Here is a 26,439-nt window from a genome sequence, read left to right as displayed (position 1 = left end):
CTGTCAGTTTGACCTAGTCTTGTTAATATATGGGCATGTCTTGCACAACGACCTCGTACTTGGGTTTTATTCGTAAGATTTTAAATTCTTGATCGCAATGTAAATTTCATATTTCTCGATAGTTTATAAAATAAGGTCGTTTTGCAATATTGATTTTCTTCGAAAATCAACGATTTTTATATACACTCATTTGGTATGTATACCCTGGATATTAACTCGGAAACTTAATATACATACTATAATATAGTGTGAGCTAAAACGGTTTTCCTCCATCGTCCCCAAAATTCGGATTATAACACCAACTGATGTGTTAGTTTATAGCTGCAATGTAGGAATACATAATTATGTTGATCTAACGTGAATTTCTCATTTGAGTGGATTCGAAAATGGGCTGTCGCAAGGGTTGGCTCAGTTGATTAAAAGGGGATAACTATTCTCTTAGTCACAAGTTCGAATCCCACAGGTGGAGAATTTATGACTATGCCTCCTGAGTCAGAGCATGTCGCTTAAATGCGGTTTACATTGGTTCATGTGGTTTGGAATCTATTGTGTGAGCCCGTTGAGTTTACCCGGTGCGTAGAGCCATGCCTGAGGGTGTGCGATTGGTGCGGGTGCCACCGCACAGGGTCCTTCGATATGAGGGGGCACATTTTTCTATATACAGGTGTATATAAATGTATACTAAAGTAGAAAAAAAAATGTTTAGGTAAAAAAATAAATTTTTTTAATGTTAAAAATTTGTAAATGAAAAATAATTGAAAAATATTATACATTTAAATAATTTTAAATTATTATCTTGAATAAGTCACATTAATTTTAAAAAGACTAATATAAAAATTATTTAAAAACAAAGTTGCATTGTAAATCACTGTCAATGTTCTCGTATAAATATTTAATGTAACTTATCTTTAAATGTATACATGTATACATTTAAATAATTTCAATTGTAAATTGAGCTTGTATAACTTATCTTTTTAAGATAAATATTTAATTTCTAAAATATTGCATAACATATTAAAATTTACATGTATAACTGTTTTATTGAGTTCATTTTATCATGTAATAAAATTATTTTTGTACTTTAATTATTATATTTTATTTATAAATTTTTTTTTATTATTTGATGTAAAAAATTAAAAATTTAATAAGTTACTTTTTTAGATTTTGATCAGGGCACTTGAATCTCAAGTACACTGCCAGTGCGTACCGAAGATAGTGCTCAAGGTTAAATACGATAAAAAAATGGGTTGTTGTAGTTGGCTAAGGAGGTACAAAAGCCTGAGACAAGATCGGGCGTGCAAAAATAATTAACATGTTCACGCCGTTTTCTTTTTACATATTTGAATTTCTAATTTCTGATGCTGTTGAGTTTTTAGCCGAATGCAAAATATCATTAATACAAATATTATGACTTTTTCTGGAACTTGTGTTTTTTTACTAATAAAAAAGAATAGAATAAATAGAGAGTATACGGTTAATCTAATAAATTTTTTGAAATGAACCCGAAGGTTTAGTTAGCCTAATAATGAGTTGTGAACTTTATTAGTAAGAGGTTAAGAGTTGATTAATTCCAGATTCTTTCAATTTTTTTTAAAGGTGATTCTTCCTATTTTTATTTTTAATATAAATTATAAAGGGGTGATATTTTCATAATTCGATTCCCAATGTTAGAAAATTCTACCTATTTCTAATAGTCCCGTATACAAGTTCATTTTGACTTTTGATTAGTCAAATTTACTTTATATTAAGTGAAATTTGTAGATATTATATATTTAAAAAATAAAATAGATATATATTATATAATGAAAAAATAAAAACAATTTGTATTATTGAAAAGTACATTTGATCTATTTAAAATGTAACTTTTAATTTTTTTAAATAATTATTTAATAATTTTAAATTTTCAATCAAAAGATTCTCTAGAAACAAAACGGATATATAACTAGAATATAAGTGTGACAATTTGGAATTTTTTATATAAAAGGGTAAAATTATAACTACAAAATCGTTAAATATAAATTATGTAAGGGTGACATTTTTATAAAAGCACAAAATTATAAACAGCCATTAAAATGGTTGCCAAGTAGATCGATGAATTTGCTCAATATCTCTTTTGTTTGTAATTAATGTACTAATTTGATTCTTTTCCAAATAACTTCTATACTATCTATATTTATATTATGATATCCGGATTAGGACATAATTTGATTTGTTTTGGTTTGCTTATTCCCATTTATGACCGTCACATCTTTTTAATCAAGTTATCAGGACCGTTAGATTCAAATCGTGAAACAATATACACTACTTAAACTCCCAGATTCGAACCCTGTCAACATCAAATACTTATATTATTATTTATATAATACTAAAACTCCCAGGTTCCAATCTCACCACCAACAAATATTTATATTTTTATTTATAAACTATCCAATATTTAAGTTTGAATCCGCCAATAATAAAAATTCATATTATTATTTATAAATAAATATACTAATTATGTAATAATCCAAAAAGAAATTTATTATAATTTTAAATAATATAAAAATATTAATGAATACCTTTGAATCGCACGGGTTGTAAAACTAGTCTATACTATATTATAATACACGAAACATTAAAATTTTGATCCTCGATCAGTCCGTATTTACTGAAATTACATAACTACCCATAATTAAAATCTATAGATTTGCTATATTATTTTTACATAATTACCCTTCCCCGACCTTTGATTTTCGATAAAACAGTTATATGTATTGCCAGCTACTAACCAAGCTACACGAGGCACTTAGATTAGTTGGTTCTTAAAATTTACTCCCTCCGTATCAAGGATTATCTACGTTTGCTTTTTATACGTATTTCGAGACTTCTATAAAGTATAGTTTCATAATAAATTTTTTTTGAATAAAAGTTTAAATATAAAATTTATATACAGATTTTTTTTTTAATTTAACAAAATTATACTTTAAACGAATATTGAAAAGCGTGCCCAAAAAGTAATATAGAGAATTGAATGAGAGAGAGGAAGTAACAAGGGACATTCGAGAAACTAAACATATTGCTAATCTTCCCCGTCGTGTGTCTGCTTGAATGAAAGGAGTAAGCTAGAAAACTTATGATCAGGAGAAAGAACTTGAAAGATTAATTTGGGTTGAACTTCTAAAATTCAATCTAGACTTGATTAAAGATTAAAATTTAGACCTTATAAATAAGAATAAAATTTTGTGACTTTTTGTTCTACATTTTAATATTATTTAATCAATTTATACTAATGATGTATCAATTACTTTCAGTTAAAAATTTTGTTTCGACAGTTTTCAGTCATAATAATTTAATAATATTTTTATTACTAATGATGTATCAATTAATTTATTCAATTAAAACACCAATTGTCGTTTTCAAGTAAAAAAATGTTATATTCTCTATATTTCTAAGTAAAACATCTCTGTTCAAAAAATATTACAAGCAATAATAACTAATCAATTAATTTTTAAAACTATAATATCAAGATCGTTTTCATAAACACCCAAGTTTTAATTATTATTTTTTTGCGAAAATCTTATCATTTTTTAAAAATATTTGCAAAAATAAGATTTACAATTTAGGAACCGTTTTGCAACTACGTTTGCAACTTATAAATATTTATGAAATTAAGTTCTGCAATTTTATAACCATATTTGTAACATAATTTGCAACATAAAATGTAACATAGAATGCAATCTAAAATGCTAACTTAGAAAAATTACACAATTCAAACTAAATACAACCTATTAAGCAATATCATATTTTTGCAAATATTTTCGGCATAACACAGTGGTTTTGCAAATCTTTTAATAAGTTGGTAAATTCCCAAATAATTTTACAAAAAATGTATTTTTAATTAAATCTCAAATATATATAAATTACCTTTTAAACTAAATCACAATATATTTTCTATTTTTTCGATTAAAACATCTAATTTTCCAAAAATATCAGGTGCAAGTTTATTCTCTAGAATAGAGTAATAATAATGTAATTATTAATAACCAACCAATTAACTTCTTGAGATAAAACACTTAACATTTTCTATTTTTTCAATTTAACCTCACTTATATTTCAAAAATAACATGCACAATTCTATATAATAAAATAAAATAAAAAATTTTAATTATTATTATCAACCAATAACCATTTTCAACTAAAACACACTATCAATTTAATTCAAATTTAGAATATAATGTTAAAAAATTAATGTAAATTAAAATAAAAAAATCATAGAATATTAAAATAAGCCGGTGCATCGCACGAGTTTTAAACTACTATATTATAATAACCGGAATGATATATAATTTTTGTTCAATGGTTTTTCTCTAATTTTGATTATTAAAAAAATAAATAATTAATGGTATATATTTGTTAAACTACTAAATTATTAAAATACTACACACCGTGGCTTTTTCTATTATTAAAAAAAATAAAAAAAATAGTATTATATATCCGTTAAACTACTAAATTGTTAAACTACTAGAAATAATATACTTATCCTACTAAATTACGATCACAGTTTATCCTATTATTATTATTTATTAATTTATTATTATTATAATATATTTATATAAATAATTTTGAAACTATAATGTGATAAGATAAATAAAAAATTTAAATATTAACGGGAACCCGTGCACTACAAAGGATTTAAACTAGTATACTATAATAAGCAGAATGATGTATAATTTGATTCAATGGTTATCCCATAATTTTGGTTATTAAAAAATAAATAAATAGTCTTATATATCCACTAAACTACTAAATTACATGCACTGTCATAACATAGTGGTTTTGCAAATCTTTTAATAAGTTGGTAAATTCCCAAATAATTTTACAAAAAAATGTATTTCAATTAAATCTCAAATATATATAAATTACCTTTTAAACTAAATCACAATATATTTTCTATTTTTACGATTAAAACATCTAATTCTCCAAAAATATCACGTGCAAGTTTATTTTCTAGAATAGAGTAATAATAATGTAATTATTAATAACCAACCAATTAACTTCTTGAGATAAAACACTTAACATTTTCTATTTTTTCAATTTAACCTCACTTGTATTTCAAAAATAACATGCACAATTCTATATAATAAAATAAAATAAAAAAATTTAATTATTATTATCAACCAATAACCATTTTCAACTAAAACACACTATCAATTTAATTCAAATTTAGAATATAATGTTAAAAAATTAACAATATTAAAATAAGCCGGTGCATCGCACGAGTTTTAAACTACTATATTATAATAACCGGAATGATATATAATTTTGTTCAACGGTTTTTCTCTAATTTTGATTATTAAAAAAATAAATAAATAATGGTATATATTTGTTAAACTACTAAATTATTAAAATACTACACACCGTGGCTTTTTCTATTATTAAAAAAATAAAAAAATAGTATTATATATCCGCTAAACTACTAAATTGTTAAACTACTAGAAATAATATACTTATCCTACTAAATTACAATCACAGTTTATCCTATTATTATTTTTTTAATTTATTATTATTATAATATATTTATATAAATAATTTTGAAACTATAATGTGATAAGATAAATAAAAAATTTAAATATTAACGGGAACCCGTGCACTACAAGGGATTTAAACTAGTATACTATAATTACCAAAATGATGTATAATTTGATTCAATGGTTATCCCATAATTTTGGTTATTAAAAAATAAATAAATAGTCTTATATATCCACTAAACTACTAAATTATTAAATTAGTACACACATAATTTACTTATCCTACTAAATTAGAACCACTGCTTATTCAATTATTAAAAAACTAAATAAATAGTGTTATATATCCGCTAAACTACTAAATTGTTAAACTACTAAATACAATATTTTTATCATCCTAACTACGATCACATGTTATCCTATAATTTTTATTATATATTTATATAAATATTTTAAATTATAATATAACGAGATAAATAAAAAATTTAAATATTAACAAAAATCCGTGCATCGCACGAAATTTAAGTTAGTATTATTAAAAAGACAACTTTAATTTTGAAACTACTCCCTCTGTATTTATATATTTGTCGTTCGTCTTTTGTGCACGTAATTTAAAGTGATTTAATTGTGTAGTTAAAATAATTATTTCTAAAAATTTATTTTTGTGAATTTTAGTATAAGTTATGTATTTTTATGCAGAAAAATAAAATTTTAAAAATAATTATTTTTACTATCCGGTCAAAGGACCTTAAAATGTGTGCAGAAAAATTAAACGACCAATATATAAAAACCGAGTACAATATTAGAAAATGTTATGTAAGCTAAAACTACCATAGTTAAATTTAAGGTCAAGATATTTATTTTATTTGACAATGTCTTCATCTAGATTATAATTACAAGTAATGTTTATTAATTATGTATGGTTATATTTAAATATATTATTATATTTCAATAGTAATATATACATATATTAAAATGCTATTATATTTAATATATTTTCATTGTATATCATATTTTCACTTGTATTTAACTAAATATTTACTAAATTTATTTTAACATATAAAATTTTCATATATATGTAAAATTTTAATATATATGTAAAAATAATAATAACATAATTTTATTAAATGTAGCTAACCTTTATAGCTATTACCCAGTTAACATAGATATTACATATAGTCATCAAGTCATCTAAATTACCGAGGTAAGAACACAAATAATTCTTTCCGCGCTATCTCTATTTTGACAATAATAACAAACCCCTCTCTGCTGTTGTCAACAGGAGCAATTCTCTGCGGTTGTCCACCTGATCAGTTCTCTGTTGTTCTCAATCGTATAATTCTGCAAAACACCTGTTAGTTCTTCTTTCTTGATCGTCTTTATCTTGGTTCTTTCTTGCAAAATGCATCTGTACCCATTGGTTCTTTCTTGTAAAATGGTACCCATTCTTGAATAGTCTGCACATAATGTGAGTAAATTTTGAATTTTAAGTGTTTTATATCATGTGTTTATATATGTATGTGTGTATCTCCAGTAAGTACCCACACAGATAATTCATTATTAGAATCTTGATGCATGCCCTATACACCAATTCTTCTTACTCTGCAATCTTTTTGTGTTTTTTGTATCTTTATGCATCTTTAAGTATCAGCATGTATAAAGTGTGTGTTTGTATGTGTGTATGTATTCAGTACGTGTGCTTCAATATATGTGTGTATGTGGTTGTGTGTGTGTTTCTATATGTGATATGTGTGTGTTTCTGTGTATGAGTGTGTGTGTTTCTGTGTTTGTGTGTGTGTTTCTATACGGTAATCAATGTTGTTGGAAATCAGTATGTGTGCTTCAATATGTGTGTATGTGGTTGTGTGTGTGTTTCTATATGTGATGTGTATGTGTTTCTCTGTGTGTGTGTGTTTCTGTGTGTGTGTGCGCGCACTTATATACAGTAATCAATGTTGTTGTAAATCAGTATGTGTGCTTCAATATATGTGTGTATGTGGTTGTGTGTGTGTTTTTATATGTGTATGTGTTTGTGTGTGTGTGTTTCTGTGTTTGTGTGTGTGTGTGTTTCTGTGTTTGTGTGTGTGTGTTTCTATACGGTAATCAATGTTGTTGTAAATCAGTATGTGTGCTTCAATATATGTGTGTATGTGGCTGTGTGTGTGTTTCTATATGTGATATGTGTGTTTCTGTGTGTGTGTTTCTCTACTGTAATCAATGTTGTAAATATGTGTGCAGAGATAAATACGTATAAAGTATCATGGAAAAGCACAACACTTTTTCTCCTAGACTTCGCGAGCTAACTAGCTTCTTCAGTGAAGTCCACCGGAACCAATTTCTTATAATATCCAACACCTCTGCTTGCCTCTCCGAGTCCATAGATATTGGCAAATTTATTCGCCGGGCTAGACTCCCTTCCGATGGCCTCAATATGGCCATCGTACAGCCCGACGACCTCTCTCTTTCCCCTGCCCCCGTCACTTCATCACTTTTCATCAGAGCTAATACAAAATCTTTCACGAACGAGGCTCTGTTAAGAGAGATCATAGCTAACAAACAGCTGATAGGCTTCCAGATTGTCGTCATCAATTCCTATCATAAAAGGAACTTCTCTACTAACCTGGTCATCTCAATATTGAAACTCGTATGCACCAGTCGTCGAGATTTAAAACTTCTGGTCATCACTTCCCCTGCTTTCACCAGCCACCTTGCCCAGTATCTCCCGGGCTCTTCAGTTCACGAAGTTCCCAGAGCCATGCTCGAAAAACCCCCAACATCAGTACGCCCAGTCGCCCAATTTGAAAAGCCCCTTACCTACTATCTCTTACTCCTGAAAAGTTACGGCATTGTTGATATCGTGAACTTCAGCTTTCTAACCCCACCGCCAATCAAGAAGGTGCTAAACGCGATTGATGACATTTACTACTTGAAAGCCCTGGATAAGGAAGCTGTGCTTACCATGCTGGGCAGCTGTATGGCGGAATTACCTTTCGACCCGATGCTGTCCAAATCCATAATTGCCTCAGAGGATTATGGTTGCAGTCTGCAAATGTCAACCATAGCTTCCATGTTATGTGTTCATCGGTTTCTCTTCAAAGATCCAAACAGAAGAAATGTTAAGACTGTAAGCCATTGTGGAGACCACATCGATATTCTAAGACTGTATGAAGGATGGAGAAACGCTGTGACCAGTCAGAAAGCTGTGCCCAGTCCCAGTTCCAGTTCCAGTTCCAGTTCCAGTTCCAGTTCCAGTTCCAGTTCCGACTGGTGCAATGCCAATAATCTGAACGAGAAAGCAATGCAAAAGGCACACCAATTAAGAGATCACTTTCAGGGTATCATGGAGAATATCGGTATTACTGTGCAATCAGATTACGGAAAGAAAGGCAGAGAAGAGGAGGAAGTCTGTGCAATTATGAAGTCTTTAAATTCAGGGTTCTTTCTGAACTGTGCTAGGTACAGAGGGGGGAACTCCTACCTCACAGCCAGAAATTTGGAGGTCGTGCAACTCCACGAGAGCTCTCTCTGCTTCGAGAAACCACCAAGGTGGGTACTTTTCAATGATCTCCAAGATGGTGTAATGACAGTGGTTAGTAAAGTCGACCCCGGGCAACTTGCAAAGCTGGCCCCACAATTTTACACAATGAAAAGATTGCAAAGCATAGGTGCACTGCACCTCCCTGTTGGAACGGGGTATTCACGCAAGTGAAGTATAACAACAAAGATCGTATGACCACTTCATACTGTATGATGCTACTTTACAGATGAACATCTGTACTCGTGTAAACAATGTTGATTAAGCTCGTCTCTACATATGTAGTCGATTTTAGTGGTTATAGTAAAACAGGAGTATTAGTATTGTTACTGTGTTTCCAGTTGTAACTCTATGTCTGCTTATGCTGGTGTAAACTGTTGTGAATCTCTGTTTTGGTAAAGTGACCTGTTGTTGATTAAGCATCTACTGAAGAAAGGAAGAGATCTGTGGTGTGAAGTTTTGAAGGAATGCAGATTGCTTTCTAGTGTTTGTAATGTATTTGTTAGTGTTATATTATGTACAAAATGCTATAAACTTAAACTAAACAATGCATATGCATAAAACGACCTTACAACTATAACAGTAGAAATAACTTCTTAAAATCCTACCTGTTTATCACACTCTCAATGAACTCCGGAATATTGCCAAGGGTTTCGATTTTACCAAGCATCTTGAGCGCAGCCTGTATTGAAAACATCTGTTTCCATGTAGTCGGCATTCTAGAATCATTGTTTCCATCTTTCACATCCGTAGGCTTTTCCTAGCACAAGAGATTTAAGTAAAGGATTTGGAATACTTAATCACCGAGTCACCACATTTGATTTTTTAAAGAACTTGGTGAAAATTCAATGTGACTATGGTATTTTCATTGGTATGAAATTTCATTGATGTGCTGAGCTAAATTAAAATGAAGACTGTAATTAGAACTTGTCCAAAAATTCGGCAATGGAGAACATACCCTTTAAAACCATTACTTTCTTCAATATGACTCCTGTTGGCTGGTGGGAATTTTCTACTGCCTTTGATATTTCTTGCCACTTCTCCCCATGTTTTGGTACTGCAGCAATGTATCTTTTCAAAACATCCTTACAAGCCCCGAAATCCCCAAATATCTGGTGCAAGCGTCACTGCCGGACTGGCCTAATAAGCCAAGTACTGGCCTTCTCTACCTTCCTGCATGCCAAAACAGCTTATAGCTAAAATGAGGGAGCATCTGAGCTCTTGGTTTTTCGTTGAGGACGTGGAACCATCTCGATTGAAGAAGCCCATAGAGTTCCCCTATTAAGACATTCCTGCAAAGCCTTTGCCATCAGAATCTCAGCTTCCTTCTTGTTGTCGTGCCTGGATTCGGCTTGCACAGCCGCATGCCCGAGTTCAGGGCTCTGAGGACCCTTTATCCTTGCCATGGTGAGAAGAGCCCTAGATTTGCTCGATCAATTCATTTTCTCTTCAAGGTTTGCTAGTGAAAGCCAGAGTGAGTGCAACACAATTCGGACATCTGTTTAAACCTGACTCATACACTTCCTTACCTTGATCCAAACGATTGAGTCGGTATTCTAGATGTCCAAGCATCAGCCACGGTCTGGAAAATGTAGGGAAGTATTTCAGCCCTTCATCAAGTAACCTTCTTTGTTCAGATATATTTGCCAACTCCCACTCAACTATGGCAGATTTCATATGCACGCATGCTGTGACTTCCGTCTCTCCTGTTGCCTTGGCAAGAAGCGTTCTAGCTCTTTCGAACTCCAACTTATCAAATTCCAGCTTAAAAGCAGCAAGCCAAGTTTCCTCTGAATTTGGGATGGCTACAACTGCCTGCCAAAAAATTGATCTAGCAGAAGGCACATCACAAGCAAGCCACGTCTATCTTGTACCCATTAACCATAGTGCTAAATGAAAATGAAGAGTAATTAGAACTTGACAGTCCAAAAATTAGGCAATTGAGAACATAATGTTAAAACAAGACGAGAACTTTAATAAAAAATAGCTATATGAATAACTGTAACAGCAGCGAATACACATCAAGGTAGTTTCAAATATTGATCAAAGTTATAGGTAATTAAAAAAAAATCATCAACAGAAGAAGTTCTCAATTAATTTTACGTTTTCCTTGAATGTTGCAACATAACAATGCTTTCAATTAAGTTGACCATTATTCATAAAAAGTTTCCAGAGCTAGGTGGTGAAATATGAAATCAAGTATAGAACCTAAATACATCATATAGCCATCATATTACTCAATAGGTATATAAAGAAGAAATAAAACAATTAAAAACTTAAAAATTAAACCCCCACAGGATAAAAGCTTCCGATAGAAATTCCCGCTTGGTCAGCATTTACCCTGAGCACTGCACAGCCAATCTACAAATGAAAAAGCACAAATCAAAATTAAAACAAATAAATAGATTTGAGCATCTATCATTTAAAAAACAAAGCTTCTCTGCTCAACTGGTATAAGAATTAACGATAAAAATTTAAAAGTATTTGGTCAGCTTAGAGATTTACCTCCCCCAAATCAAATCCATCAACTAATTGTTCATACTCATCCCAAACATAAGTACGTATGTATGTGTAATCTCTCTCTCTCTCTCTCTCTCTCTCTCTCTCTCTCTCTCTCTCCTGTTCTTATCCTACCTACAAAGATCATCGGCCTTTCCGCCTCCTTGTCTCCTTTTATACACTTCCTCACATTTGTTTATTTCCCTGTAAACGCTAAACATTTATTTATAATAATTTTTTTAAATAAATTAAACTCTTTAAGTTAAATAAATTTCTGTTTTAACCATGTAATTCCTCATCCTAATTTTTAAATTTTTATAATAATAATAATAATAATAATAATAATAGTAATATTAATATTTTGATGTGTGAATCCTAAGAGTAGATTATTTATTTTTTATATTATATTTAGTTACTTGACGGAACTAGATTTTAAATTAGATTAATTATTTAACGTTAACTCCGAAATATTTAATTTGACAACCTAAGTTCGTATCAAGATATTAATTTTTTAAGTTTAAGGTCGGTGGCTAGGTATATAAATTTTTGGCCTCCTAAACTAGATGTACATGGCCCACATAACTGATTTTTAAGTCATGAAATATGGTATATGTCGAATCAAGAGGTATTACTATTAATTAATAATATGGTTCGCGTTCGACTTGACTTGAAATATCAGTGATCAAACTCGTATTTAGCTTGTTAATCAAGGAGTTGATCTTGAGTATCACTTGTCGTTCAATTATAAAGCTCGACCTGACTCAATTCATTTAAAAAAAAGTCCAGCTTACCTCGACTTGCATAAAACTCGGCTCAATTCTATTTTTTTACTTCAAGTTAATGCAACAATAAAAGAAGTGAACTCTAATCTTCTTCACATTTTTCTTCAGTATCATGAGCTTGAACTACTGTATAGATTGGATCTATCAGAGTTTGAGATTTAGATTTCTTAGATACTGACTTCTTCTTTGTAACAGCTTTGGCTTTAGGCTTTGAAATCTTTGACTTTTCTTCTATCTTCTCTTTTCCTTTAAGCTTGTTGTCAGCAGTTCCAATAGCTTGTGATCTGAGAGATCTTTCATCTTCTGCCTGACTAATTTCCCTTATAAATATACCTTTGGTTGGTCTGTTAGAAGGATCATCTTCATAAAGTATTTGAGAAATAACAGCAATATCAGCATTTGTTGTCTTCATAAAATTTTTGAAGTGTTCCTCTATCTACCTTACCTGTTCAAGATCAACTCCATGATTTTATTTTGCAAATATTCTTCTACTCACCTCAGAGTCAAATAATTGAATCTTTGGATCCTTGTAGAACAGAGTTGCCTTTATTTCTTTAAGTTTCAGAGTTTGAAGATATTGACTTGCTTCGGCACCAGCTTCTCTCTCCAGAATACCAGGATCTTCATCAGCAGCAGTTGTGACTTGTGAAGATTGTTGCATTTTGCTAGTCACAGTCAAATCTTCGACTCTTCTTTCATTCCTCTTACTTTCTCCTCATTGTCTAGACTGAAATCTAGTGATTGCTTTTGATAAACCACTAACTCCAACCAGCTCTTCACCTCTTCTCCTTTTGCTTTCCTTATGTCCCCCTTATTACCTCCATCAGGATTTTCATCATCAGTACCTGTCAATGTCAGCCGCTTGCATTTAGATTTAATAATTTTCTCCCCTTTTTGGCATCATCACCAAGAAGTAGAAAAAGAATCAACTCCATTGAATTCTGTACTTCTGTAAGTTGATCAGACATTTGAGCTTGTTTAGCTTCCAATCTAGCTTGACTTGCTTCAGTTGCAGTTTGTCTGACAACTATTGGTGAAATTTGTTTCTGAATTTCGTGATGAGTAAGTAGCTTTGAAGCAATCAATAAATCTTTGATCTGATTTATTTGAGTAGTAATTGCTTCATGAGGTGTGTGTAAGAATCTGACAAATAAAGTTGATGCTTTCAGATGATTCAGTACATCAGGATTTGTAATCTTCTGTTCAGTTGTTTCCAGATGTGCAACAACTTGTGTTTAAGAAATAGAATATGTATCATCTTTCCAATGAGCATTCCATAGATTATCAGAATAATCCTACTTCTTCTTAGCATCTAACTCTTTTATTTTCTGTTGTCTCACATGCATAAGCATATCTTCAAGAAAGAAAAGATCATCCTCAAGATCTAAAATAACATTAGATATATGAATTTTTTTACCATCATTAGATTCTTTAATAGCAGCTGGATCTTGCACCAATTGCTGAACTTTATCGCCAGCTTCAGCATGTAGAATAGAATGAGAAATTGGTGCAGTATATGATCCAGTAGCTTCAGAAGCTTCCACACCTTCAACAATTAACTCCACATCTTCAAGTATTGTAGATAAATGAATTGGAGCTTCAAGATTAACTTCCAGGAGCTCAGTTCCTGTAGAATACTGTGGTGGTCTGAAATGGATGAAACTTTATGAATGGACTGTTGTGCTACTATATCTTCAGCAACAACAGGGATTTCCTCAGGTGATGGAAAAGTAGAGTAAATGGATTTTCTTTTAACAAAAACAGGGATTGTCTCATGTGGTGGAATAGTAGAATGTATGGACTGCAAGAAAGTATCAGTACTTAGACTTGCAAGGAGATTAATAGCCTTTGTTACATCAGAGTTTTCATGAGATTCAACAGACCGTTGTTCAACATCTGTTCCTTTAGTACCCTGAGCACCTGCAAACAATAGCAAATAAAACTTAATCTCTCTATTCTTTTACAGTAGTCTCACTACTCTTCACACCATACATCTCATGACTTTTAATAGTCAGAGCTTCCTCACAAGGATTACTAAATCCTATCTCTCATCTACCTCTCCTTTTTCCAGGAAGGATCTTCCTCTCTTAAATTATGTTTTTCTCTCAATCATTTCACACATATCACAGAAAAAGGCTCAAAAAGATTGTACTACAGAAATAAGAGGTGACTAAAGAAGGGTAATATGTGATCATACAACTAGAGGTAGTCCTTAAATAAGGTCTAGAATTAATCATGTCAACATGATTTATATCATGAAAAATATATAATAAATGCTAAAGAACTAAATCGGTATTTAAAATAAATGCAGATAAAATAATAACAGTGTTTATACCTTGTGAATCTGAAGATGCAGATTCCATGCGAACATTCAGTTATGGTACTGATAAAATATCAGTAGACAGTTGAGACGGATGAACTCTGCCTTCAGCATCAATAATAAGAGTCACTACAACAAGAGTAAGGCTTGCATTGCAATTTTAATGCAATGGTTCTTATGTAGTTGAAGAATCAGAAGTTTCTGGATGACTTTGACAACCAGGTTCTTGTGTACTCTTCTCCACAATTGCAGTAATAGACTCCTGAGCAGTTTCATCAGAGGCTCTTGTTCTTCAATATCTGCTGCACCACATTGAGGTGCAGGTTCTTGTGGGATTGGATCAGAAGATGTAGCTGTTGTACCCCTTTGAGATACATGTTCTTGTGTGCTTGATCCAGGAAAAAGTTCTTTTCCTTGCAGTATCTTGACACTAGCTTCTACTTTCTCATGAGAGACTTCCTCGCTCTCTTGTGATATTGCATGACTGGAGTTTCAGACAGCTCTACAAGCGCCTAACAGTAGACTGGATGTCAGAATTTAGATCTGATGAACTCTTTGTCTCCTCAGCAATTTTCTATTTAAGCTTGAGCAAATGCTGATTGTAATAGGCTTTGACCAATCTTCTTCTCTTTGGTATGGGATTTGCATTAGTATCAATAGCTGTGTCTCTTTCAGTTAATGGAACAACTAGTTTTAGGGAAGAATCAGACGAAAGGTTTGGAAATATGGAAGATAAGGTAGCATTGTCCTCATCTAAATCTGATTCTAATCCAGCAAGTACAAGTTTCCTCTTTACAATTTCTGAAGGTTTTGAAGAATGAGGAACTTGAGATGCTTAGTCTTTTGACTTAGCTACAATAGGATTTGTAGCTCTTTTTACCAAGTCTTTCTTTCTTTTTACAACAAGTGTCTTTTGAGAGACACCTGAGGTGGCTTCTATTTGAGATTGTGGATGAGTTTGTGTTTGAGTTGTTGTGCTAAGGTGAGCTACAGGGGGGTTTCCAATGGTGATTTCCTGCAGCGTAGCACTTTGACTATTAAGCAAACCATAAGTCTCAGGAAGCCTTGCTAAAAGTAAGTTTTTTGCAACTAAAGGTAATCTCAAAGGAGCTAAATTCAACCACTTTTCATCTTGTGAAATTAAGTCGGAAAAAGCCCTTTTTGTCAACTTAAACACTAACACTATCTGATTAGAGGGAATGGGGGTATTAGGAAAACAAGCACTGAAAATCAACTAACAGAATCTAGCATAATATACTATATTTATGTCAGCATTTATCCTATTACCAATAAAAGACAGAATTACTCGACCAAAATCATAATGTGAACCATAAATTAGAGAGTACCTTATATGTTGTGTCATAATGGGCAAGGCATCAAAATTTGAAGATTTGTTGTTGAAAGCCTTTATGATACAATCAAAGAAAAAAATTCCATTCCTTCCTTAGCCCATTCCTTTTTAATTGACCAAGGTTCTTCAAATCCTTGTCATAGCCAATCTCAGTAAATAATCTCCTCATCTCAATATCACCTACCAAACTTGAGTAGGAGGTATGAGTAGGCAACTGCCATGCATCCCTTACAGTTTGAGGAGTTACTATTCTTGTTGTATTGTCAAATTCATATACAAGGCTTGGAGATCTATTAGCTCCTCCATCATCAAATACTCCCGTCCTCCAGATAGCAACCATCCGGTCACCAGAGATTGTGGGTGGAGCTGTGAGAGCAAACCCAATCTCACTGGATCTAAGAAAGTCCTGAAAAATTTGAAAATCAACTTTCATGTTGTTGTTAGATAGGATAGCTGAATAGTTGTTAGTCATAAACTTTGCCCCACCATAATCAAATGGTTTAAAAGCAGCAGGTGAAGTCATGGTAAATTTTCCAAGAAAGATTTACGAACAGTATTTAGGGTTTTAGAGTTTATGATTTTCAGAAGGGTAAAGTAGCGAAGAGAGGATAACACAGATAAGTAAAGTATCATCTAAAATCAAAAATTGATTTTATACAACAATTTTCTCCACTAATTTAGTCACGTGCAGTTTAATAGGATACGTGGCGATATACAATTGACTTAAAAAGTAATCATGTAAATGTGTATTACTATATGCACAGTTCTCGAGAATAAAGTTATGCATTAAACGAACGTTCAAAATCCGTACTCAACGGTAAACACCTGTAACCATGAAAATTTTCCATCTGAGGCGAACTCCAACCTTGTAATTACAATGCTGATTTAAACAGTATTTTTATCAAAATAGTCAATCAAAATTTGACCATTAACAGCATGTAATCATAACTATCAGGATTTATCAACTACTGAAATAAACTATTAGTCAAAGCAAGTTTAACTAATAATAGAGTTTATAAGCATAATCAGTAGTTCAACATGCAATTTTCACATAAGATCGTTTAGCACAATTTGCATGTTATCATGGCATCAAACATTTAGCACAATAATCAGTATCTAGCAAGTATTGACACATAATAAGATACCATGCTTCAAAAATATCAGCAGACTTAGTTATAAGAGTTTGAAAATTGTACTTATATCATTCTCAATTCATTCACCAATCTTCTGAATGTGGATTCACAGAGAGGCTTGGTGAATATATATGCTACTTGCTGACCTGTTGGAACAAAGACTAATTTTACTGTACCAGCTTCCACATGTTCCCTTATGAAATGGTATATGATGCTGATGTGCTTATTCATTGAATGCTACACTGGATTTTCTATCATTGCAATATCACTTTGATTATCACAATATATAGGAATAAAAGAATAGTCTAACCCATAATCCAGCAGCCGATTCTTTATCCATAGAATCTGAGCACAACAGCTTCCTGCAGCAATGTATTCTGCTTCTGCAGTTGATGTGGAAATTGAATTTTGTTTCTTTCTATACCAAGAAACCAATCTGCTACCAAGGAATTGGCAGCTTCCAGAAGTGCTTTTCCAGTCTATTTTGCATCCTGCAAAATCAGCATCTGAATATCCAGTTAGCTTAAAGTCTAAATCTCTAGGATACCATAATCCCAGAATTATGGTGTCTTTGAGATACTTAAAAATTATTTTCACAGCTAATAAATGAGGTTCTCTAGGATCAGCTTGGAACCTTGCACAGAGACAGGTAGCATACATGAAATCAGGTCTACTAGCAGTCAGATATAGGAGTGAGCCAATCATACCTCTGTATTTAGTTATATCTACTGAAAAACCAGTATTTAAACCTAACTTGGTTGCAGTGGCCATGAGAGTTGATGCAGTTAAGCAGTCTTGCATTCCAAATCTTTTGAGTAAATTCTTGGTGTATTTGGATTGATTTATGAAGATTCCTTCATCAGTCTGGTTAACTTATAACCCCAGAAAATAACTCAGTTCTCCCATATTACTCATTTGATATCTGGACTACATTAGCATTACAAATCTCTCAATGAGTTTATCATTAGTAGATCCAAGAATGGTATCATCAACATATATTTGTATTACTAAAAAGTCCTTACCATGGTATTTATAAAAGAGAGTTTTATCTATTATACCTCTTGTGAAACCACTATTTAGAAGAAATAGAGCAAGTGTTTCATGCCAGGCCCTTGCAGCTTGCTTCAGTCCATAGAGTGTTTTATCCAGTAAGTAGACATGATCAGGATACTTTGGATCAATGAACCCTGGAGGCTGTTCAACATAAACTTCCTCTTCAAGTTCTATATTTAGAAATGCACTCTTCACATCCATTTGGAACACTTTAAACTTCTTGTGAGCAGCATAGAAAAGAAAGATTCTTATTGCTTCTAACCTTGCAACTGGAGCAAATGTCTCATCATAATCAATGCCTTCTTGTTGTGAGTAACCCTTTGCAACCAGTCTTGCTTTATTCCTTGTGATAATGCCCTCACTGTTAGTTTTGTTTCTAAACACCCACTTTGTGCCAACTATAGATCTGTTTTTTGTTCTTGGCACAAGAGTCCGGACTTTGTTCCTTTCAAATTCATTGAGTTCCTCTTGCATTGTTGTGACCTGGTCAGCATCTTGCAGAGCTTCTTCAACCTTCTTAGGTTCAGTTTGAGATAGAAAAGAATGGTAGAGACATTCATTCTGAGTGGGTTTTCTTGTTTTTACACCACTTTCAGGGTTTCCAATGATTAAGTCAGGTGTGTGTGACTTAGACCATTTTCTTACAGATGGAAGTTGACTTCTAGAAGATGAATCCCCCCCTTGATCCATGAATTATCTGTTATTTCCTTGATTAGTACCACTATTGTTTCCTGATGCTCCCCCTGAATCAGTGTTCCCATTGTTATCAGTATTTGACTCATCAGAATTTGAGGAATATGAGTCTGATGATATTTCTATTGTTGTTTCCTAAGTTGAATCACTTGTATTAGTCTCTGGATTTGAGTCATGTTGCTCCCCCTCAACATATGTTTCCGTATCAGAAGAATTTCCATTGTTTTGTGGAACCTCGGAGCTTTGAGTGATATTAGGATTTAATGTATTAGAGTCAGGACTTAAAAGTTTAGCATAAGGTACTTCATTTTCAAATCTCAATTTTTCATGGTCATTTGCATCTTCTAGACCTGTTATCTTTTTGTCATCAAAAGATACATGAATATATTGCATGACTGTCCTTGTTCTTAGATTGTAAACTCTGAAGGCTTTTATAGACAATGGATATCCCACAAAAATTCCTTTATCAGCTTTCAAATCAAACTTGGTAAGCTGCCCCAGATGCGTTTTGAGAACAAAACACTTATAACCAAATATATGAAAATATTTCAAATTTGGCTTCTTTCCTTTCACCATCTCAAATGGTGTTTTTCATGCTTGTTGATCAATGTTTCAATTTGTGTAAAGCAAGCAGTTTGCATAGCCTCATCCCAGAAGTAGATAGGCAATCTTGCTTCCTCTAGTATGGTTCTTGCAGCTTCTATTAGAGTTATGTTCTTTCTTTCAACAACTCCATTTTGTTGTGGAGTTCCAGGAGCAGAAAACTCTTGTTTTATCCCCTTGAGTTTGCAGAACTCTTCCATAGAGCTATTCTTGAATTCAGTTCCATTTTCACTTATGTGGCGCCCTCCAAACCCGGGTCAGAGGTTTGGGGTCCACAACATATACTCAATATATAAACCTGTATAGAAAATATTATTTGCAATGACCCTGCTTTACATAACCACGGATCGCAACAGGTTAAAGTATGAAAACAAGCCACAACCTTAACTTTTATCACAACACACCAAATTCCCAACTAATTAAATTTACAACTGATATGAAATTATTCTTACAACCTTACTATCTCACTACTGCAATAAGCTCCTGCTAGCTCGATCAATCATAATCTGGAATCCTAGCTCGAACATTGAACTGGGAAACCTCGCTATCAACCGTATCCTTCTTAACTGTAGAATACATAAAAAGATTCATAAAAGTGAGCTAACTAGCTCAGCAAGTCATATTATCAATAACTGAGGTTAAACAATAATAAACGAGGTGATTCAAAGGATTCAAGTTTCTTGTTAAACAACCAATAAAATTGGATATTCATTTAAAGTTTTTAAAACCAAGGTTATGTTGCTGATCAGTCATGCGCTAACCCCGAGCAAAGCACACAGCACTGCTCTAACTACTGGATCCAAGGCACACATTATCCTAACTTGACCATCGATATGGTCCGACCACGAATCTGGTCCACACAAAGAAAACTATCCAATTCTAAAGCATTTCAATATGATCACTAATAGAGTTTAATAAAAACAGATCATAATTAATAACAATAAAATATTTGTAAAAGAGCATGGTAAAAATTCATGGTTACCGAAAGCGTATGTCAAAGTACATAAAAGAAGTGGCCTTCAGCCGGTAGGATAATCAGGTATTAGATGAATAGTATTTCTTCAAGGTTTTAATACTTTGATATCACAAGGTATGGTTGAGTATAAAAGTTTCTGTATGTTCAAACAATTCTGTTTCAGTGTTTGGTATATGATGGATATATATTTGTGGACTAATATTGTATTTGTGTGGTTTAATATCTGGTAAATCAACAAGAAATGGTTCACAAAGAACAAGGCTTACGGCTCAAAGATCAAATGATATGGCTCAGGATCAAGGCTGAAGGATTCAAAATATTTACAGTATAAAACAGAGCTATTTTGGGTATTAACAGTATGTCACAAGAGCATTTAGAAATATTTGCATTATATCTTGATAAAGGTTTATAAATACTTGCCTTATCATAATCGATTTCAACTTCACTTGTACTTGTCTAATGACTTCATTCAACAACCACTCGTCTGCTTCTCCTATGCCTCGCTTCTATCCTCTGATTACTTGCTGTATTTTCTACATATCAATTCTATTTTCTGATCACCTGCTTCTCTTTCCTACGCCTTGCTTACTCTTCTAGGCATAATAAGTATCTATCAATATTTAACTCATATGATTCTATTCGACATACACTTCTATCTACCCTTCGTTTCACCCAAATCCGATTAACGGATTGAAAGTTACACTATAAACAAGTAAACACCGAACATATAGACCGACAGTCAACCAATAGGTCACATATAACACATAACACGTTAAATAATCAATGACATATCATTTTTAAAGGAGTCTCGGGTCGTAAACAGGCTTTCAGGTATTTAAAATTATTTTTAAAACATTTTTCAGAATTAAAACGGGTCGTTGGATCAATTTCGGAATATTAAACAGGGTTTGGTTGGCCAATTCTGACTTCAAAACAATTTTATAATAATTATCGAGCCTTGAAAATAATTTAGAATAATATTTTAAAGCTCAAAACTATTTTTCAGAATTTTTTTAAATCATTTTTAAATAATTAAATCTAATTAATTAATTAATTAAAATCAATTAATAATTAATTAAATCAATTAATCAATTAATTTTCGAATTAATTGACCAATTAATCAATTAAAAATTAACTGAAATTAATTAACTAATTAATTTAGATTTGTTTTTGAATTAAAAATAATTTTTGGAATTAAAATAATAATTTTTAGAATTTTTAGAAATTAAAAACAAATTTTGGAAATGAATTTATAAAAAAAATCTTATTTTTAAAAGTTTTTGAAACAGAAATCTAATTTCTGCAAAGCTGGGAAACCTTGGGGGGCTAAACTGTAAAAACAGAAGTTAGAAATTCATTTTACAGAATTTTGGATCAAAACCGGGTCAAACCGGGTCGGAACTCCGGGTCACCAAGAACAGAAACGGGTTGCGAAGAACCCAGTTTCCGGTGACCGGAATACGGCTCCGGTGAGCCCCGATTCAGGCGAAAACAGAATGGTTTGACACGATTCAAGTGGGGTTTTCATTCTAAACCATTTCAGGAGTTCAAATCAGTTAACAAATGGACCAAACGACATCTGGAAACGAAAATCCGGCCAAAACACGAAGAACTCCGACGAGAACTTCAAAATACAACTCTGAGCTTATCAGAAATCGTTTGTGACATATGAATATATGATTCGATTGCAAATTTGATAAGGAACACGATGCACCCATCAAGATCGACTGAAAACCCCTAACCAAGATTCCCCCAAATCGAATTGAAAACATTCAAACCATATAAACCCTAATTCCTTCAATTAGAGAATTAAACTTAAAATTGAACATGTTGAACTCCAAATTAAGAGTATAATATACCAAAATCATCAGGAAGAAAAGATTTTTAATATGCAAGCATCAAATCATACAAACAATCTTCCGTACAAAAATCCATCATTTAATTATCAAGAAATTCAAATATAAATAATTAAATAGAAAATCACCTGATATTTCTGGGTTGAAATTGATGGAAGATTTGGATTCTAGATTTCAGTAGCTTCGTTTTGAGTATATGTACGCCAAAATCGGATATCGATAACGCCTCCGAATTTGTGTGTAATTACGAAGAACATAATATAATTATAGTATTTTCTCTGTAGAAATTCTGTAAATACTGTTTGCAAATGATTTCCGGTACAAAATAAAATATGGTAGATGCTATTTATAATTATGGGAAATTAGTATCCCGTTGGATCATTCCGGATATAAAACGGTACGTTTATTTATAAAAACTGATCCAAACAGTATCGGTTTTCGGGATAATTATCCAAATCAGTACAATTTGTACTGCGGTCTTGGTCTCAGTGCCTGGTTACATGTATCACGAGGTGATAATTGTGATAGTTTAATAAAAAAGCTCCCGTTTATCGAAAATATGAGTTTTATTGATTTATCGATACGAATAATGTATCAAAAATATTGCGTCGGGACCAGCACCGGACAAACCGTACGCCGGTTCGAAAAAGTCAAAACATGGGAAATGCTCGGAATATTACAATTAGGTTAGGAAGGAGTTCTCGGAAGAGTTTCGGATTCTAAAAACGTAAAAACGGATAACGGTGATTGGTTCCCGTTTTTATAAAATAGATTTTAAATACCCGGAAAAAGATTGTATAAAATCCATATGATTCCTATAAATTCATAAATCAACATAAAAATAATTAGGAAGATATGACAATTATCTATATTTTATTTTGGACATATAAAAATTAAAATACTCAATTAATAATATTTTTAAACATCCAAACACATTTAACACTTAACAAATAACTCACATAATAGATACTGAACACATATAATAATTATTTAATAACAAAAATAATTTCACGATATACCCCAGATATTACATCCTTCCTCCCTTAAAAGGATTCTGTCCTCAGAATCTCCTAAGAAAATAAATGAGGGTATTTTCCTTCATATTACTTTCTAACTCCCAGGTTGACTCTTCAACCTTTGGGTTTTTCCTACTCTTACTAACTTTACCACTTTATTATTATTATTATTTTTTCAATACTTTCTCTCTTTCTTTCAGAATCTCTATCGGACTCTCTACATATGGCAAATCTGTCTGAAGCTCTATTGGCTCCTATCTATTACATGTTTGGAGTCTGGATTATACTTCCTAATCGTCGATACGTGAAAAACATTGTGAATGTGTTCCATGTGCGAAGGTAACGACAACTCGTGGGCTACTTTGCCAACGTGCTTTAAAATTTTGAAAGGTCCAACATATCTTGGGCTCGGTTTTCCTTTCTTTCCAAACCTCGTTAATCCCTTCCACGGTGATAACAAATTCCCTTCTTCGAATTCCATATCTTTCCTTGATTAGTCTGCATATTTCCTTTGGCGATCTTGTGCTGCTATCAATCTTTTCTGGATAACTTTAATAACTTCTCTTTGTCTGCTGCACTAATTTAGGTTCAAGTAATTTGCGTTCTCCTACTTCGTCCCAATACACTGGAGATCTGCCTTTGCGTCCCTAAAGGGCTTCATAGGATGGCATCCCAATACTGGCGTGATAACTGTTGTTGTAAGCAAATTCTACCAGAGGTAAATGCTCGTTCCAATTTCCTTTAAAATCAATAGTACACACATGTAACATGTCCTCGATTGTCTATATCGTTCCTTTACTCTGGCCGTCTATCTGCGGGTTGTAAGACGTACTAATATTCGGTCTCGTTCCCAAACATTTTTGAAATTTTTCCCAAAATCTTGAATTAAATCTTGAATCTCGATCGAATATGATGGACACAGGAATTCCATGACGAACTACAATTTCTTTTAAGTACATATGAACTGACTTGTCCCTTGAAAATCTTCCATTTATAGACAGAAAATGAGCTGACTTGATAAATCTATCCATTATAATCCAAATGGTATCATGAATAGCTCTTGTGCTTGGTAACCCAACTATGAAATCCATGGCGATATGCTCCCACTTTCACTCTGGACCTCCGATGGCTGTAGCAATCCACTTGGTCTCTGATGTTCTACTTTAACTCTTTGACGTATGTAACATCTGCTAATCCATTCCGTAATTTCCCTCTTCGTATCTGGCCACCAATAATTTTCCTTTAAATCTCTATACATCTTGGTACTTCCTGAATGGATTGAATACCTTGAATTATGAGCTTTCTGTAAAGTTTCATTCTTCAATTCCGTCATTGGTGGAATCCGATTTCTAGAAGAAAACCTAAGAATACCTTGATCGTCCTTTTTGGATCATGAACCCTGACTTCCTATTCCAACTTCTAGAATTCCATAGATAATTCTTCTGGTATAGTCTCTAAGTTCATTCTCTCTCCTTCTTACTCATCTCTTGCCACTACATTTGCTATTTTCTCGGGAGTTCATAATTCAAACTTTTATGGTCCGTATATATCTCATATCTTTCTCTATACTTATAATATTTCCCAATCCTTCAAAATGAATACTATTGTTGCTTTTAAATTCCCAGTTATGAGTAGGGTACTTCTGCTAATAAGGTTTCGGTTGTCTGGATGCATATGCAATAACTGTATTGCTTTGCGTCAACACACATCCCATTCCCTTACGAGAAGTATCACTATAAACTACCAAATATCCCTGATACATTCAAAGTGATAAAATAGGTGTTGTAATCATTCTTTCATTTAACTCCGCAAAACTCTCTTCACCCTTCTCCATTTCATATAACCTTCTTGCTTTTCCTTGTTAGCCTCATCCAAAATATTACAACTTTCAAGAAAACTTGCACAATTTCTGATAATAACTGGTCCACGATAAAACTTCTTACTTTTATTGGTGCTTCTGGTCTTTCTTCATTCATATTATCTTTAAACTCCTCTGCTGAATCCCCTTTTTGTCTCCTCCTTACTGACGGTCTATACTAAGAATTACACTTCCTGGCATTAAAGTTTTCACCTGGTAACCTTTTTATACCGCTTCCTTTTCCTTTGACTCCTCGGCTATCATTGTATAGGTTGCATGATTCTTCTTAAGTAACACAAGTACGTCTTATCCAGATTCCTCCTTTTAGATTCTACTTATCAAATTTAAATATCATTGGTATATCAGTTCATCCCACTAACATTTCTAGAATTTTATAACAACAGTACTGAGTTCTGAAAATTATCTTTGATATGTTCATAAGTTCAATCTTCACTTGGTAATATGCTCAGTCTTAAGTCAATCTTATAAAAATATCTTGCTTCATTCAAATCATTGGTTCGTGGTAACAGATATCTGCTCTTGAGAGTAAACTTGTTGAGCTTTCGCTAACACATCATCTCACATTTCCATCTTTTTTATTAACACATCGTGTCGGTGCACTTTAGGGGGTATGCTAGGTCCAGTTGCTTTTTCTTCTAATTATCTCCTACGTTTGCTCTGGTAACTCCTTTATTTTATCTGGTGCCATTCTGTGCGGCGATTTGGACACTGGCTTCATTTCAGGTGCTAAATTAATCATAGACACATTTTCTTTATCTAAAGGAAATATTGGTAACTCATCTGGAAACATGTCTTGAGACTGTAAAATCTTCAAGTTCGGTTTGCTCCGGACTCTTAGTTATAATCGCCATAACACTTATATTTTGGTCATTGTAATCTTAAATCACTCTTAACAAGTTCTTTACTTTCCTTTGTCCTCTAAACTTCTTCATGTTCTCATTTGGCGTGTTCAGAACTATCTTCCAGCACGACGGTCTACCTGGGCATCACACTTGAATAGTTAATCCATTCCTTAGAATAATGTCAAATCCTCTTATCTCAAATGATATCAATTCTTCACAACTTATTTCCAGAAATATCGATTCCGCCATTGGTACTTACTTATTCAATAACTACACGTTCTTAACTTGCTAGTCCTTTAGTTATAAACCTATTGATTAGACAGGATAATTCATCTTATCAATAAAACCTTGAGAGATATATGATCAATTTGCTCACATGTCTTTCAATACTTTAACG

General features: G+C 32.5%; 1 protein-coding gene across 8 annotated transcripts; it reads right to left on the bottom strand.

Moving 5' to 3' along the window:
- Positions 1 to 6,602: 6,602 nt before the first annotated feature.
- Positions 6,603 to 11,720, bottom strand: LOC141667610 (uncharacterized). 8 transcript variants are annotated; one of them, XR_012552689.1, is made up of 7 exons: positions 11,545 to 11,720; positions 11,335 to 11,400; positions 9,998 to 10,928; positions 9,648 to 9,799; positions 8,983 to 9,184; positions 7,782 to 8,787; positions 6,603 to 6,961 (listed from the first exon to the last, which is right to left on the bottom strand). XR_012552689.1 is itself a non-coding variant. In XM_074474165.1 (6 exons), the coding sequence occupies exons 4-6, from the start codon at positions 9,755 to 9,757 to the stop codon at positions 8,659 to 8,661; spliced, it is 441 nt and encodes a 146-aa protein (XP_074330266.1). In that variant the 5' UTR covers positions 9,758 to 9,799; positions 9,998 to 10,928; positions 11,335 to 11,400; positions 11,545 to 11,720; the 3' UTR covers positions 6,603 to 8,658. The 8 variants fall into 8 exon arrangements, 2 of the variants coding, with proteins under 2 accessions (XP_074330266.1, XP_074330267.1); XR_012552690.1 differs by having other exon boundaries at positions 8,125 to 8,787; XR_012552693.1 differs by having other exon boundaries at positions 6,603 to 8,334; positions 8,463 to 8,787.
- Between the last annotated feature and the right edge of the window lie 14,719 nt (positions 11,721 to 26,439).

Source organism: Apium graveolens, chromosome 6, assembly GCF_009905375.1.
Source record: "Apium graveolens cultivar Ventura chromosome 6, ASM990537v1, whole genome shotgun sequence".
Classification (NCBI taxonomy): domain Eukaryota; kingdom Viridiplantae; phylum Streptophyta; class Magnoliopsida; order Apiales; family Apiaceae; genus Apium; species Apium graveolens.
The sequence above is the reverse complement of the archived record's forward strand: the minus strand, read 5'-3'. Positions and strand labels throughout refer to the sequence as shown.